This window comes from Enhydra lutris, unplaced genomic scaffold (genome assembly GCF_002288905.1).
Source record: "Enhydra lutris kenyoni isolate GAN:26980312 unplaced genomic scaffold, ASM228890v2 scaffoldscaffold11, whole genome shotgun sequence".
NCBI classification, from domain to species: Eukaryota; Metazoa; Chordata; class Mammalia; order Carnivora; family Mustelidae; genus Enhydra; species Enhydra lutris.
The window spans coordinates 35,646,292-35,664,105 of record NW_019154095.1 but is presented as its reverse complement, the minus strand read 5'-3'; the positions used below and the strand labels follow the sequence as shown (position 1 = coordinate 35,664,105).

The following is a 17,814-nucleotide window of genomic DNA, read 5'->3' as shown; positions in this document are numbered from 1 at the left end:
GTCAATCATTTCTTCAATGACAAGGACCCAGCAGCCTTAGCACAAAATGGACAGTAGGCAGAAAAACTGGATCCATCCTGGCTCCTTGACCTTGGACAAGTCACTTTAATCACTAGGCATTTCCACTACCCTGTTTATAAATGGGTATAATAACACTTGCCCTTCCTACCTAAGGATTTTATATGAAGCTACAATGAAGCCAAGCATGTAAAAGCGGTGTGTGATCCAACACACATTACAATGGCTGCTCTTTTCAAATATTTTCAAATATTTTTCAAATATTTTCATAAACTCTTCTAGGTCTTGAAAGTCATAGGGTCCTGGGTTTGAACGTCAGCTCTACCATTTATTCACCTCCAGACTTTGGGCAGCCCTGATTTCCATTATTCTCATCTAAAAAAAAAAAAAAGGCAGTGAAACCACTTATCTCACAGGAGTGATGTCAGAGGGGTGAAAATTACAGCACATGTGAAAGCTTGATTCAATACATTATCTGTTCTTTCTTTCATCTCTGTATCCCCCAAAGTGCCTGATACTTCACGTGTATATACGGTGCCTTAAAGTGAGTGTGCATGCCATCGATGTGGTGTCCAGCCCCACATCCTCCCTCTTTCTGGCCTCCCTGAGGAAGGACTCAAGATACAGGATGATATGGCAGTGGAGAAAGGAGTAAACCTTTCCAGGGCACAAACAGATGAGGAGAGAGAGTGCCCCTCCTCTGCCTTCTATCCCATGGGACCTCTGGCAGGAGTGAAGAGATGTATGAACCAAGCCAAGGAAAGGAAGGGGGATCGTGGAGACAATGGAGACCCTGCAGGAGGCTCTGACATTCCAGCAAGCCTCTGGATCCCCCAGCCTCTGGGCACCACCACATTCCTTCCCACTCCTGTGGCTTATAACTTCCATTCCACAGGGCCAGAAAAGAGGCAGGGGGAACTCGCTGCTTAGAGCAACCCTATGAGGGCTAAAAGGCCCCCACAACCTCACAGGCTGGGTAGCCCAGTGAACCAGACATGGACGGAAGAGGAAAGCTAAGAGGCAAGGCTGAAAGAGAATAAAGTATCAGACATTGAAAGAAACTCCAAAACTGTATTAGACACAGAAGGGTGAAGACCCCACCATGGAAGAAGGAATTCTGTACTAAGCTCAGCATTGCAGAGCCATGTGCACAAGCAAAGGCATGTGAGTTAGCTGTAACACCCCACTCTCCCCTCAGTTCTCCCTCTTTTCCTGGGTTTCCCAAGGCTTGTCAAAATAACAAGACCACCTCAATAACTCAATTGTTCTCTGCTTGGGTCTGGCATCATAAGAGTTGGATCGGTGTACCAATTTCTTCTATTAATTTATTCACAGAAACCCTGAGGTATTTAGGAGAACAATCTGCCCCAGTACATAATGGTTACTATCAGGAATGACTAGAACATAAGCATTTCTGACTGTATGATACAGAAAATCAATCTTCCAATTACAGAATGGGCAGAAGACACAAACAGACATTTCTCCAAAGATGGCCAAGAGACACAGGAAAGATGCTCATCACTGATCATCAGGGACATGCAGATCAAAACTACAATGGCTGTCGCCCCAAACCTGTCAGAATGGCTAAAATCCATGACACAAGAATCAGCAAGTGTTGGCGAGGATACAGAGAAAGGGGAACCCTCTTGCACTGTTAGTGAGAATGCAAAGGGTGCAGCCACTCTGGAAAACAAGTTCCTCAAAAAGTTAAAAATACAGTTACCCGACAATACAGCAATCGAACTACTGAGTATCTACCCAAAGAAACAAGAACACTAATTCAAAGGGATACATACACCCCTATGTTTATAGCTGCATTATTTACAATAGCCAAGGTATGGAAATAGTCCAAGTGTCTCTTGACTGATGAATGGATAAAGAAGTGATATAGATATAGATATATAATATATATATATATGTATATATGTAAATATGTATGAATATGTACATATATGTATATGTGTATAACACACACATAATGTAATATTATTCAGCCATAGGAAAGAATAAAATCTTGGGGCACCTGGGTGCTCGGTTGGTTAGGCATCTGTCTTCGGCTCAGGTCATGATCTCCAGGTCCTAGGATCGAGCCCCATGTTGGGCTCCCTGCTCACCAGGGCATCTGCTTCTCCCTCTCCCTCTGTCTCTCCCCCCGCCCCCTACTTTTGTTCTCTCTCTCTCAAATAAATAAAAATCTTTAAAAAATAAAAATAATAGAATTTTTTAAAAAGAATGAAATCTTGCCATTTGGGATGACATGGATGGAGCTACAGAGTATTATGCTAAGGGAAATAAGCCAAAGAAAGACAAATACCATATGATTTCACTCATATGTGGCATTTAAGAAACAAAACAAAGAAGGAAAGTGGGGGAAATGAGAGAGACAAATCAAGAAACAGACTCTTAACTATAACGAACAAACTGATGGCTACCAGAGGGGAGGCAGGTGGGGGCTGGGGAAACAGGATGAAGAGGAAGCAGTGCACTAGTCAGCATGAGCAGAGGGTAACATATGGCAGTGCTGAATCACTGTATTGTACACCTGAAACTAATCTAGCACTAACTGGAATTATACTAACTGGAATTAAAATAAAAACTTAGAATAAATAAATAAAAATAAATTTAAAAAGAGTATCAATCTTCTCAGCATACAAACCATGGCTTGTATGCCACAAGTCTGCCTACGGTCAATGGAAGGTCTAGTTTTTTTCCAAACATAAAGTCTTCCCTCTTCTCTCTTACCCTTTCCCTTTTCTGTATTTCTAAGGAAGAAGAAAGGAGTTCACCAGCCAAGTCAAAGAAGATGAGAATATTCACAGAACAGTCAGTGAACCAGCTCGGTGATACTTTCAAATGGAAGGCTTTTCCAGGACGGGTTGGTGGATGGACTGGACTGACCCCCAGGCAACCTTTTAAAGGAAGAAGAGGACCCCCCACCCCACTCCCAAGCCAGTAAAAAGTTCTGACTTCCCTCTTTATATGCTTTTCCCTTTCCTCTGCTTCTCGTAGTCAGCAATCCATTTTCCAATCCCACCACGTTCTGAATCAGCATGCCAGAATGACCTAAAACACAACTCACCAGGAGCCCTCCCAGGAAGCACAACGGGGACGCTCCATACACTTCCCCTTGAACTTGATTCAAACTCAAACTCTCAGTTCAACTTGTGGTTAGTCAGCCAAGGTGTAAGAAGAGGTAGGGGGAACCGGGTCTCAACAGGCTCCTGGGAAAGCCCCTGCTGTCGGCTGAGCATCTCCCCACCCCAAAGAGGCCACATGCTGAAAAGAGGCACTGAGTCCCTCCAGAAAGAAGGACTCATACATACGGTGATCTTGCTGGCTTGGTTCAGGGCTTCCACCCAGTCCTTCAGATCCTTCTGGTCATTAGCCTGAAGAAAATACCTCTGAGAGAGGGCATTGATGACTGCAATAGTCAGGGGGAAGAAGAGAGAAAAACCCAGGTCAGAACACATGCAGGACAAAAAGACGCCATCAAAACTCAGGGGCCAGAAGTAGCAAGGTGGAGGTCTGCACAGAGCGAAGGCATCCGCCGCGGTGCAAAGTCAGCAGCGTGCGTATCTGGGAAGCAGCGGGCTGCAGCCGCTCTCTCTCCAGAAGTGTGAATTGTTCCATTAGCCATGAGAACAACACCTGCTGTTCATGTTTTAACCACCCCCTTCATGTGCTGTTGTACAGGGATGAGGCTTCTAGTCCACCCTCAACAAGACACGAGCTTGAACTACTTTCTAGAGGCGCCAACAGGCCAGAGTCTCAATGGTACATGTATCATTTTGGACCCAGTGCTCCTTGTTTCCACTGGCACAACTGGCCTGACTTAGGAGTCTTGCCTGTGGTCAGGAAAAGAACAAAGCTTGCCTGAGATCAAATCTGTGACCCTGATCTCATTCTCAACCTGTTCTTTCCTCTGAACCCTCTATGAAGTCAATCATTTTACTTCTGCGTTCATTACTTATCTTGTTTAGATCTGCTGACCACAAAATCTGAGATAGTCATTTCTGAGCTTAGCGATGACACTTGAAAGAAATGGGACAACAAGAACACCAAAGAAGCCTGACCCAACCCGAAGTTGGGAGAGAAGACAGCTCAGTGACCACCTTATTCTCCTAGCATAAATTAGTCAGAACTACAGGAGGCGAGCATCGCCGGCTAGACAGAGAATTCATTAGTTCATTCACTCATCCGACAAATATTACTGAGCATCCACTATGGGCCAGGAACCGCTGTATGTGCTGGGGATACAGCAGTGACAAAACAAAGGGACAGCCCTGCTTCATGGAGCTGACATGCAGAACCATGCATATAAACAAGAGAAACTACTTGTTAGCATCTGTTTGTGGCACTTAGTATATTACCGAGAACACAGTAGGCGCCAAATAATGACTGATGATTTAATGAGTAGGGGCATCCACTGAGTGACTCTGCTTCCTGTGTCACTCCCAACTCTGGCACTCATGTGCCAGTGCCGAGACACTCAACAGGATACTCCTTTTCTATTGTTCCCCCAACTCCCCCACATCTCCACCTTTCCTGAGCGCACTGCTGCTGCGTCTGAGAGAAGGCTTCCCAGAAACGACCAGTAGATACCTGGACCCTGCCCTGCAGGGTCAGGAAAACCGAACCGTCACTGGTTCCTGTACCTCTGCCTTCCGTTTCTATCTTCCCCGCGAGACCAAGGAAAGCGGTATCGCTGGAGACGTAGGCACGTCGCCATGACTGAAGTCACTCACACACGCAGGGAGCAAGTCACATGTGATCACAGGACTGTCTCCACACGAAGAGGAAGTTGCCACAGGACTGTTTAGAAAACCCAGCCCCCAGTTCTGTACTTACCAAAGCAAAGTGGAGTTTTGGGTTTCTGCTTCGGTGTAGCTATGCTCACCTAAACCAAATAAAAAACAAAATAAGAATAGTTTTCTAAGATGGTTGTAAAGCATTTTTTTTCAATTTTGGGGGGGAGGGGCTGTAAAATTTTCCACACAAAAAAGAAGAGTATTTAAAACATATATAAACATTCTAAACAATAGTAATGAAGTGGAAACGCTGTACTCACCCTCCAGATTAAGAAATAGGCCATTACCAGTCCTATTCCTTAGATGACCTTTGTGTGCCCCTCCCTGAAAGAATCCCATCCCCACGCCTCAAGGGATAACCACTACCTGGCTGTCTACCTTCATCCTCTTTGCAAAAACACTTTGGAAAGCCACCCACTCCAACAAAATTCTCTTTGGACCACACAACCCGAATGTGGCCTATTCACACTAGGAAGACCCCAGCCCTCTCTCTCAACCACTGACCCCCTCCCTAAACCGTTCTCCAAATGAAAGGTGGGATGGCTACAAATACACAGATTCCAATTAGGGCTCACAGGAAGGTCAGGCAGCGTGCCAATGTCCTTTTCTATCTGCCCTGACTGCTTAACCCTGAAAATAGGAGGGTGCCCAAGGAATCAGAGCATACCTATGCATTTAAGGGAAGGGAAGAGAAGAAAGTAGAAATAGCTTTACAGCTCCTGTTGTGTTATCTCATCTTGTTTCTTCAATCCCACCCCTTGCATGTACACTCCTGACTATGTACACAGGTGAACCTGCCTCACGCTGGTTCAAACATGCGGAATGAATAAAGGAAAACAAATCATGTCCCCCATATGCCAAGACGGGACTGCCCTTGATGGAGTTCAGCTGAAGTCCCTGGAACAGGTCTCCACCACTGTACCTGGGATTGCCAAGGAGGCACCTTCCCCCAAGACCCTAGGTTAGGAACTAGTCCCACATTCTCCTAATCCTCCTGTGGACAGCATTCTCTCAGTCCCCTTTCCAAGCAAGGGCCTTCTCCTACTTGTATGAGAAAGGCCTGCCCTCCAACATACAAAATGAACATAGCATACTCAACATCAATAAATAAATCACTAATGTCTACATAACATTCTACCAACCTCTTCGACAAGGATTTTAAGTGCAACAAGATGTCACATTAAGACGACTTCATTAATGTTTCGTTAAACAGTCACAAAAATTTCATCACATTTGAAAATAATTAGTAGCTTTGATACTCTTAGTTCAAAAGAATCTTTGGATATGTGAGGTGACTGCTGAGAAATATAGCCAATCATGAATTAAATGAGTTACTCAGCCAAATCATTCCAGAAATAAGATGACTGAACTCTTTTCGAATATTTTATAGCCAATTCTATTTAATGAGAGATATGGTTATATTCTGATCTGTTCACCAGGATGTGATGTGGAGTTCTTCTGGCCTAAAGAAAGCCTTTCAACAGTCCTAAAAAACATAAAAATTCAGGCAAAGGTGAGCCCACCTCACAGACTACCCAAATTCAGGCATGTCTTTACCACCCCCAGAGCTCCATGACATCATAAGTTCTGGTCCCTGTGCCACCTTGTTTTTGGGGTTTTGGATCCTAGGATTCCATCTGAACCACAGCATACACCATTATCCTGCTTCTGTCTGACGTCCTGATCTGTCAGTGACTCAATTTCTGGCTCTTTCCCTCGGCACCCTTGTTCCTCCTGCAGGTCCCTTGTGCCCAGAACACCTGCATGGCCTGCCCTTAGTTCCCATGTAGCTCTGACCAGCAGAGAGCAGGCTGACCCTCAGAACCCACCTATCTCACGGCTTCCTTCCAACTGTAAGCTTTAGAATGGCTGTGAAAAGCTGGGCACTCAGACCCTCACTGGCTTATGAGAAGGCTCACCCCTTTCTCCCAGAAACTGACATTTATCACTGACCAGAGAAAGCACGACGGGCAGAGACTTTTCACCAGGTTGGATGACAAATGGTCCACAGTGACCACAACTTTTTAGCAGCCTACACTGAGGGAATGCTACCGGCATGCTTATTACAACAACCTAAGTGATCACCTGGCTTTTCATTTGTTTTTATAGGTTTATCCAGTTTTCAGTCAGGGGACATCAGAGATTACATACACGCACACCTATAATTTGCCTCGGGCCCAACCACAGAAGCATTACTTGGCAAAGCAGCTAGCTCCTTGCTGAATCAACAGGACATCAGTCCTAGTTCTGCCCTGTGGGCCATTTAGCAAGGGTAAGACCCTCAGTGCCTCTGATCAGCTTCCCAATTAGCAGGACCAGAGTGCAATTACTAGTTTCCTTCTTATCATCACAGAATGGCAAAAGAGGAAAATGAAATTCTATCTAACTGGGCTGTGTTCCTTGGGGAGAAGGGATGAAGTACGGGCCTCATTTACTATGGAAAGGTAGCTCTGGCCTCCTCCTGATATCCTGGGGACCGTGACAACAGAATCCCTCTTCCCCTGGGAGGTATAAGCCCTCTGGCCTCCACCCCACCTCACGCTGGTGATCAGACCAGACTGTGCAGCCTCCTTCAGATGTAGTGAAGGACCAGAGGATCCTGAAAAAGCATGGCTCACAGACCAGCTACAGGGAGGGCACCCAAGTGCTACCATCCCCCTGCCGGAGGTGGCCACAGTTAAGTAGCTGCGTAGCCGTGGTTGACTGGTGGGTCCTGAGTTATGCAAGCAGTGAGAGGAGGTCAGGATGTGAGGGGCGGAATGGGCACGGGTCAACCAGAGAGTGACACAGACAAGGCCACTCTACAGCTCAACAGACTCTCAGGAACTTGCTCTTATCAGATCAAACACAGACCACAGCGGCAGCAAACTCATCAGTGGCAGGGCACTGCTAGCCAGCCCCATCCTGTCTGCCCCTGGCCGGAAGTGGAGCTGGGGCCCCTCTGGTAGGAGCAGCAGCAGCAGCAGAAGGTCTTGAAGCTCCGGGGTAGCTCTGCCCCAGTGTCCAGGCACCCTTGCCCCATTAGGTGGCATCAAGAGCAGAGGAAGCCACGGTCAACTACACAGAATGACTGGAAGGGTTCTAAGCAGTGGTCTCTGGACCAGCTTCAGGAGGTCAATGAGCCCTGAAATTACAGGCAAAACCAGGGTTGTACACACATACATACTTCACCTGCAGTCCATGATCTTCACCCAGCACTCAAAAGGATTTGTGACCACCACTGACTCCCCCCACCCACCACCACCACCCCAAGAGGTTAAGAACCAGTGTTCTTGGAAGGTCTTCCTTATAACTAACTGAGGGCAAGGCCCTGACAGAGCGGGACACAGCTGGGGATGGGACACGGGGGCTGGCTGTATAGAAGAGAAGAGCCATCAGGCAAGGCGGGAAGGTGGTGGCACCAAGCCCACCTTCCATCATTTTCCAGTTTGCCCAAACCTGGCACTGCCATCAGTGCCCCAGAGGACATTAAGTCAAGGACTTTCACCTCTGTCGGCCTTTCTGAAGGAACTCATCGTCCCAACACACGCCCTCAAGAAAGAGCCGCAGAACAGCACCCCTGCGCAGAGACCACACGTAGTACACAGTGAGCCAGGTTGACACTACGGTAAAATGCTTTCCTCTGGGAGGGGCTACCCAAAGGTTCACGAGAAATAAGCTGGAATGCTGAACTTGATGCCGGTGGCCCCGCTAAATGGGTTTCTGGGAAAACCCCTGCTTTCTGGCACTGGGTCAGGTAGGAGTTAAAGGCTCACTGCTCCATGTAACCTGACCCCTGGGGCAGCTGCTGGGGGGGGGGGGGGTAATGCAAAAACACCTACCCAGGCCTGCATCTCTCCAGAAGGGCTAAGAAGCAGGTCCATCCTTTCTAAATGAGACAGCTTCCAAAGCTGAGAATTCTAAAAACCCTCATCTGAGCTGCATTTATAAATCGTGATTCAGCAAGAGATGGTATTCACTCTTCCCCCAATTAAAAAAAAAAAAAAGAAAGAAAAAAGTCTCTCACCAAACCAAACTCTCTCCAACAGGAGGTTTGGAGTTTCACTAATAATGAGGTTCTCTACTCCGCCTCTCTGATTCTGTTCCTCCAAACCTCCTAGAAAAAGACCTCATGAGCCCCCACCAAGACCGGACAGGAGAGGGGAAGGCCCAGGCCTCTGGCCCGCCAGGCCCCAGAGGCAGCCACATCTCTCACCACAAGGCAAGCACAAATTGCCCACAGCTGCGCTAGCAAAGCTTTTCTTTAAGCCCTGCCCCCTTCGCCTGAGGTCATTATCTCCTCTCTCTAATCCGCTCAGACCCTGCCCTGCATCTTCTGCCTCTGTGCCCAGCGGTGTCGGCTAGCCCTTGCTTCGGCTAGCCCTGCCTCCAGCCCCTGTGGTGGCTGCCACCTCCAGACCAGCCCCGGCCAGCTGCGACAGGCGGCTGGACCCAAGGGTTCCCAAAGCTCACTCAGATCAGGGTCCCCCCCAACCTTGTCTCAACCCCTGAGGGTGGGAGAACATGGACAAGGGAGCAGAGATCCCCAAGAGGCCTGATATGAAGGGTGCGTGGGGAGAACAGGACTTCCGGAACCTTTGTGCTGGCTGGGTGCCACCTGGCTCTTCTCACTGGACAAAGAGTTCCTCTTTCTGGCGAGGCTCTAAATCCCCAGCCTTTTTTATCTCTGCTGCATCACAGGTCAGCACTGGAGCCTGCTCCGGGGGTGGGGGTGGGCCGCTGAAAGCAGCTCAGTGCCGCAGCTCCGCGTGGGCATCACCAACCAGCCCGAGGGGCCCCCGGTGTCTCAGCTCCGAAGAGGGGCTGCTCTTTCTCCGTCTGCACTAACCGACCAGGGGTGGTCTATCCGCCTGCCTGCCAGGCTCTCCAGCAGTCATCGGGCAGCTGAACAGTTCCCTGGCACAACCAAGTGCCTTCCCGGGGCTCTCCTAGCCTTCCCTCCACAGTCATCCTGTCCCCACCCTTTGTGAGCTGCTCCTATGGAACAATACCCTTTGGGAGAATCTTTTCTAGTCACTAGGGGTTTTGCAGTTGTTTGGTACTTTTTGCCCCAATGACGATAAAAGGTCATGCCCGACTCCTACCCCAGCACCTAGTTCTCCTTGACGGGAGCTGGGAGCATCACTGACCACTGTGTCCCCGGAGTAAGAGGCTTCAGGCTCACCCTCCAAGAACCTGCTAACCTCACACCACCCAGCGCCGGTCAGCAGCAAAGCTTCCAAAGGGAGGACAGGGGAGCACTTCGCTGCCCAGGCAACACACCCAAATGCTAATGCCCGAAGAATTTGACATTTCTCATTTAGATACTAAACCTACTTAGAGGACGTGAATCCCCAGAGATCCAGGCGGACATTACCTTCGAGATGTAGGTCAGCTGCAAAGATCCAACGGCTCCTGCCCCCATGGCCAGGTTCTGAAAGACACATGTTTTTCATTTTTCAGAAGCGTGATGCTATGTGAGGCACTGGAAACAACACTAAGAGACAGAAGACCAAGACGCTAGTCCTGGCTTTGCAACCTTGACCAAGCCGCTTACCCACGTTCTTTAGCTCACTCTCCTCCGTAAAATGGTGATAATTCTTACCATGGCTATGTTGACACAAATGTTATCCTTGGCCGTAAATTACTACATTATTGTAGTGTCTTCTAGGATGGTGGTTACAAGTGTGAGCTCTACCATCTGAGTAAGTTCCTTAACCACTATGCCTCAGTTTTCCTTTCTGTAAAAATACGGATACTAACAGCACCTACCTCACAAGGCGGTCATGAGGATGAGTAAGTACTTTTCAGGGCACTTGCAGTCATCCCCGGTACATAGATGACTCTCAACAAGTATTAGCTATTATATTTTTTTTTCTTTCCTGATGGTTCTGGTCTCCTTGTTGGCTTGGTCCTGCTTTATGCCACTTCAAATTCTTTTTGTAATAATCAGGGTACATATACACACAATACAGAAATCTTTTAAAAATCCAGCTGTTTAGTTTATTTCACAGGATTATTATGAATACCAACTGGAATGATGTCTGTATGCCATAAAACACTAAATAAATGTCCTAGTAAAACAGCAAGAAACCCAAAGACACCCGGTCGGGCAACATTCTATCCTAGCACAATCTCCCTGGTTTGCTTATTTCTCCGCTGTCAGAAACGAAGCAATGAAGACACAGGGATGACAGCAAACCAAAGAAATGAACAAGATTAGAAACCTCAGCCGTGAAGTTTCTTACTTATAAATTGGAAAATCTACCCTCCTATGGACCTTACGAACCTGTCCAGAGCTCCTGGTGCCCCTTAAAGTTGCTGCAGAAGCCTCAGAGAATAATCTTGAAGCCCCCAGTTATTGGGGGTTATCTCAAAGCCATAAGGGAAACAAATCTTGGATAAAGAGAATTTAGTAAATTTCCTAAAAGGTTAGCAGTGAAATGACCTGTCATTCTAGGAGACTGCCCTTAAGAAGTATTTTAGACAGTAGGGAAGAGCCCTTCTAGGCCCGATGATCTAAATTAACATACATCACTTGAAGCAAATGCAGTATGTGAAATTTTCTACACACAAGAAAATGGGTGGGGACAATACCACGATAAAAGGAGTCTCAGAGCCCTTAAATGGTAGACTAAGAAATTCAGAAAGGATGTGTTGCCTCCTATCCCCCCTTTTTTTCTTAACAAATGAGGCCATAAAGCTAAATGATGCCTTTAGGTAGTCAGATTAGAATTTCAAATATGGATGATCTGATTTACACATTTTTTTCAGATATACAGTGATTGCATTTTGCTGACTTTTAAGGACACCTCTATTTGATAAAGAGAGATAGGCCCCGCACCCCTAAATCAGAGTCCACGAAGGAGCCACAGGCACTCCAAAAAGCCACTGAGCAACCGCCACTGCCCCAAGGAGAACGAGAACCGCTCTGGGCAGACAGCTCCGCACAGAGTCAGGCTGCCTCCAAGGACCACATGGCTACCAGCCTCTGCGGGACATGGAGCACCTGACCCACTCCCAGCCCCCAATCTGGCACTGGAGGAAAGGGAGGGGCTTTGTGAGTGAGGGGATTGGTCCAAGGTCACATAATTGGAGGCAGAACTTGAACTACAAAGCTCAGGCCATCTGACTTCAACCCAATGCACTCGAAGCAGCACGATAAAATCTTAAAAGCTTGAGCTGTTGGAATTCTAGCTGTGACATTATCGCCCTGTGACTGCAGGCAAGTTTCTCTGCCTATAAAAGGGGGACAGTAAACCCTCCTTGGGTGGTTGTGAGGATTACATGAAAATCCGTAAGGAGAGCCTAGCCCATGGCAGCTCCTCTCCCCGACCCACGACGACGCTAATTACAAGATGCAGAGGCCAAGTCTCAGGGCTGGTGTTGCACAACTCACTCTCATCACCCCAAACCACAGCCCAAAGGCCTCCGGAGCCCCATCTGGAATTATGAGTGATGAAGTGGAATTTGGGGAACCATTCGGACACTAACCCACACGTAATGACAGATATGAGCGGGTCAGATTTCAACTACTTCATCCCCTCCGCCCTCCAGGGCTGCTCCACCCTCCGTCCCATTCCCCACTCCCCCACCCTCCCCACTCTCTCCCCCCACCCCCCCTTCAGCTCTCCCATGCAGAAAGACATAGGAGCAGCTCTCCTGCCCGGTTACCTGGGGGCGGGGGGCGCCTTCACCTCCCTCACCCACCACCCTCCCCACAGTCTGCCCCTAGGCTCACATGTACCTCCCTCTCCACCATGAGAAGCTAGGAAAATATGACGAGTGTCTATAAATGCAGTTTCCCCCCCTAACTTCCTCCCCACCCAGAGGGAGAGGAATGACAGGAGAAAACAGCCCCAGGATCCCAGAGCCTTGATCCAGAGTGATGGCTCAGTGTCCACTCCAATTGCTGGACCTGGGAGATTCATGGTGACAGCTAGCTGCCAGGATGGCAGCCCCAGGCAGAAACTTTCTGCTCAAGGAAGAATGTACCAGCATGTCTGAGCTGGAGACCTCAGCAGCCAGTCATCCGGCGGGGAACACCAAGAAACAAACAGCACCCGAGGCGGGGCAGGGTGTCAAAGCCTAGGCAAGCGGTCTCTCCCGGACACGGCCAATCTCGCCCTCCAGGGAACCGATAAGAGGATCCACCTTCACAAAGCTTCTCTGGGCTGCAGTCTGTCCCTGGCCTCCCCCCTCTCTGAATCCTTGCACACCCATCCTGCTCCAGCTGTGATGCACATCACACTCTCCCAGGGAGCATGTTTGCAAAAGGCCCAGGCTCAGACCTCACCCGAAAAACACTGAATCATAGTCAAATGGAACATGGTCAGAACATGCACATTTTTCAGATGTTCCCAAGGGATCCCTACACAGGCCCAAGTCTGAGAACAACTGCTCTACATGACAAAATCTAGCCCTTCGTTCTAGATCGGCATATACTTTTCTGCGAGATTAAGTCTCTTCTTACCAGATTTTAAGCGCATTGAGGACATGAGTTGAATCTTATTCCTCTCTATAGCAGGCTCCTCAATTTTTATTTATTTGTTATTTTTTAAAGATCTATTTATTTTGTGAGAGAGAGAGAGACAGCACGTGTGCACGAGTCGGGGTGGGGGGACAGAGGGAGAAGGAGAGAGAATCCCAAGCAGACTCCCTGCTGAGCACAGAGCCCAAAGCAAGGATCTACCCCAGGACCCTAAGATCATGACTGGAGCAGAAATCAGGAGTCGGACGTTTAACCGACCAAGCCACCCAGGCAATTTTTAAGCAAAAACGCTATTTGCACAGTGGTTAAGTTCCCAGACCAGTCCCAAAAATCCTGCTACACTCAGTACCGAAGACCTCCCGTCCACCACTGGCAAACCACCTTTCTTTGGAAAGATTTGTTCATGTTTTGAACTGGGCTGTCACTTGAGTTTACAGTTACCATGACCTCAGGCAGGGTTCCTGAAGGACAGGAATCGGGTGGAGGGGCATAAAAGGACCGAGCCCCAGCAAGACGAGAGAGTCAAGGACTTGGGGAGAGGCCTGGGATGCCTCCAACATGAGAGCATCTGAGCAGATGCTGAGGGAAGGCAAGGCTGGCCATGGGGAAGGCTGCTTATGGGAACCACCTGCAGATATTTTCACACGAACTCGTATCCACACCTCACTCCTGGGGCTCTAACTGATCCGGGACAGGGCCCAGGCATCTGCATGTTTTTCAAGCGTCCCAGTGATTCCAGGGTGCTGCCCATTTTGAGGACCCCCGCTGCACGCTTGGGCTGGTCCTGCTGACTCTGCACAGAGATGCCAGCTGGTGAGAAAGCCACGCCCAGCGGCAGCCCACAGGGTGACCCTGGCTGCTGCAGCAGCAGTAAACAGGGAGGAAGGGATGGGCAGGCCCGAGGGCAGGCAGAGGGAAAGGGGATTCCAGTGCCATGCGTGGCCCGCAGCCATTGGATGGGAGGACGTCTGTAACTCAGGAGCATTCTCAATTTTCTGAAACAATGCAGGGCACAGGGCAGGTTCCCATTCTTTTATGAAGACACTGCCAACACCTTGCTTTTCATGTGTTCTTCTGCACCAAGGGCCTCTAAGAAGCTCCCGCTCCCCATGAGGGGCAAGCGTAGGGTTTATGCTTTTCCAGTCCCAAGGAAGGAGCCAAGAGGCCCACACAGAGATGTGACAGACCTCCCGTAGTAAGCCTTTTTCCAAAAGCCACATTATCTCTTGTCGAAATAGAAAATTTTACCCTAGGAATGTCTCCTACTCCCTTTTCCGTCTTCTAATGAGAGTAATGAGGAGCACAGAAATGACTAACTACAGAGTCATAAATTCACAGAGCAACAACACTAAAGGGTTCTGGTGATCCCTTATCATTTGCCACAGGAATCCTCTAAGACTCAAGGTGGGGAAATGACTTCCTCAAGGAGCTGAATAAAGACAGAGCTTGTAACTCCCACCATCAAATCTAGCGCTTCAGCAAAGCACAGTTTGAGGAAGGAAAAAGGAAACTGATGTCTATTTAGAGTCAATTTTGCACCAGGCCAGGCTGCTAGGTACTCCTGCACATTGTCACTTAATCCTAACAATCCCATTTTGCAGATGAAGAAAGTTAACAACTGAGCAGGTGAAGCAGCTTGCCCAAAGTCACACAGGCAGTGAGCAGTCAGGCCGGTACTCAAACCCAACCCCTTTCTGATTCTCCAATCTCATATGCTTTCCCTCTACGCCATGCCACCTCCCGGGAGACAATCCTTCAAGTGTACAAGGACCTGCTCATTATCTAAGAGTTGATTATCAATGAAAGGTAAATACAAGAGCAGGACCGGCAGGGTTACACCGGAGGAGGCCCTCCACAGTTGCCCAAGCTGGGAAGGGCAGGCACTGGTCAAACTGGCTCTTGGGTGCCAAACTCCGAAAGACCAGAGATTTGGAGTGGAAGGGGGGAAGGAAAGATGCTGATGCTTTCTTACCTTCTCTCATATCCCCCCGGGGTGCCTAGCAGAACACATCAGGCAGTCAAAGCCAGCTTGCTGGTCAATGAGTGGGAGAAGGAGGAAGGGACTGTTTATGGAAATCCCACAGCTAGGCCATGAGCCAACATGGCTGCCCATAGGCTGAAACCACAACTCAAACCACCAGAAACCGAGGCCAGACACAGACTCTCAGAAAAGAAAGACTCACCTAGGAAGAGTTGTGTGATAGGAACGGAGGGGAGAGCATAATTCTCTCTGCCCCACACTCCACAGCCCTCGCCCCAGAATGGGAGAGTAACAGAAGGAAAGTAACCAAGCTATTACTCCCAGGCATTAGGTGACCCAAACAGTGGCCTGACCTGTTGCTCTGGTATCAAACACATCTCCTCCCCTCCATTCTGTAGCTCCACTTCCTGATACTAACTTGAGGAAGGATGAAATGCCCAAGGCTACTCTCCTCATTCTCTAGGTCAAAATACACATTCAACACTCGCCTTCCAGAAAAGTCAACTCTGCCTCATGAACCACTGTGTTGGTGCAGGGCTTGCATTCTATCACCTGGAAGCCTCCTCTCTGCTGACTGTTGACACGCATCCACACCGGCTTCAGCCAGGATGGATTGCATGATGGGTAAGTCTCTGACCACCACATTCCCTCCCCCAGTCCTAGCGATAGTGACCTAAAGACACGGTCCAAGGTCAGGGCTCTAGATAATCCCCAGGACATGTTCGGGGTCCAAGACTCCAACTACTGGCCCCTGAAATGGTTCTGAAACTTCAAACTCAATAAGCCAAGACCTTCACCCATGTGTTCAAGGCAGCCTCCTCCACACCTGCCTCAAAATCAGGGTCATGGACCCTCCGTCCTGGAATCGGCTCCATTCGCCACTGCCCTGTGTCTGCCGGAGGCTCCGCCTTCTCTCCTGGTCAGCCTGGCACTAACCCTCTGACTGCTCTCCTCCACCCTCCCATCAGTCACCGAGTCTGACATTTTTTTCCTTCACGTGGCCTCGAGATCTGTCCCTTCCTCTCTATTCCCTGTGCACCGCTGCCACTGACATTCCAGGACGCCCAAGACAAATGCCTTGCTGTCAGCAAATGACATCTCAGTAATACTCCAGAGTTTATGTAAGCATTTTCACATACATTGCTTTATTTAATCTTCACAGCAACTATGTCAGAGATAGAGATAATTAATATCATTACCCCTGTTTTACAGATGAGAATACAAGGCTCAAAAAAATGGGCGTTTCCCTAATTAAAGTACACATCCAGTTTTCCTGCGTACAAGGGATACAAACTAAGAAAATGGGCTCCAGAGCAAAAATCGAATATGCAGCCCCCTCCTAAATGTACAGTTGCCTGCTCTGCCTTGGAGACATCATTTGAATAATAAAATGGCATTCTTTTGTATATAAATATTTACATAAATACATAAAAAAGACATATACAATAAATATATCAAACACCAAAGGTTGAAATCTCAAAGCCGAACATTAATAACAATAAAACCAAAGGCAAATCTTAAGAAAACTTAGAACAGTTTCACCACAGTTCCACATTGGTAAACCCGTGGCTAAATTTCACAGCTTCCCTCTCCTTTTGTTGGTTAGACTTTAACACCGAGGAACACAATTGTCCCAAAGTGCCTCTTGGTTTTCACTTCCTTTTAATTTAGACAAAGTACCATCTTAATGATAAAGAAGATGAGAATCGTTTTAAAAAACACACAAAGGGCGCCTTGGTGGCTCAGTGGGTTAAAGCCTCTGCCTTCAGCTCAGGTCATGATCTCAGGGTCCTGGGATCGAGCCCCACATTGGGCTCTCTGCTCAGCAGGGAGCCTGCTCCCCACCTCTACTCCCCACCCCCCCGCCTGCCTCTCTGCCTACTTGTGATCTCTGTCAAATAAATAAATAAAATCTTTAAAAAATAATAATAAAAATTTAAAAAACACACAAAATTACTATAGTATTTTATGTCAATTCTCAACAAATCCCTACATAATTTTAATTCTAAAAAAAAAAACAAAAACAAAACTGAGTAATAATTTTCCCTTAGCAGAATTTGCATTATGGTAAAAGTACAGACCTGTCGCTTGAAATCTTTTAGAAATTTTTCCAAAGGAATTCTGCCTCCTGCCTCTAACAGAGAGTATGGACAAAGCCTGCCAGAGAGTCTACTTGGCCCTTGAAATCATTTGACTACGTGGAAAGTTAATATACCAATAACACAAAATCCACGATTCAAAAACACCTTGCTCAAACAATTGCTCGAGATCTAAAAATTCTCATGAAGCTCTATGCAGAGAACAACTCTGGACAGACACACAAATTGGTAATGTCAGCTGCCTCTGACTAGGCGACTATGTGGCTGGCGGACAGGACTGGGAGCTAGGAACTTGTCAGTAGATCTGGGATCCTACATTTTGAATTTTGTACCATGTGCATGTATTGGCTATTTTTTTTTTAAGTTATCTTATTGGTCCTTGGCATTTTGGCCGGGTGAAGCCTATGATGCAAAAATCTTTTTTTTTTTTTTTTTTTT

At 47.8% G+C, this 17,814-nt stretch overlaps 1 protein-coding gene across 2 annotated transcripts in view; it reads right to left on the bottom strand.

The window, feature by feature from the left end:
* LOC111144491 (pleckstrin homology domain containing A2) overlaps positions 1-17,814 on the bottom strand; it is a 55,920-nt gene that overhangs the window by 20,983 nt on the left and 17,123 nt on the right. For both annotated transcript variants that reach the window (XM_022498792.1, XM_022498793.1), the window contains 3 exons: positions 10,183-10,239; positions 4,867-4,915; positions 3,342-3,439 (listed from right to left, as the gene is read on the bottom strand). In XM_022498792.1, coding sequence (XP_022354500.1) covers positions 3,342-3,439; positions 4,867-4,915; positions 10,183-10,239 — 204 coding nt within the window. The remainder of the gene's footprint in view (positions 1-3,341; positions 3,440-4,866; positions 4,916-10,182; positions 10,240-17,814) is intronic.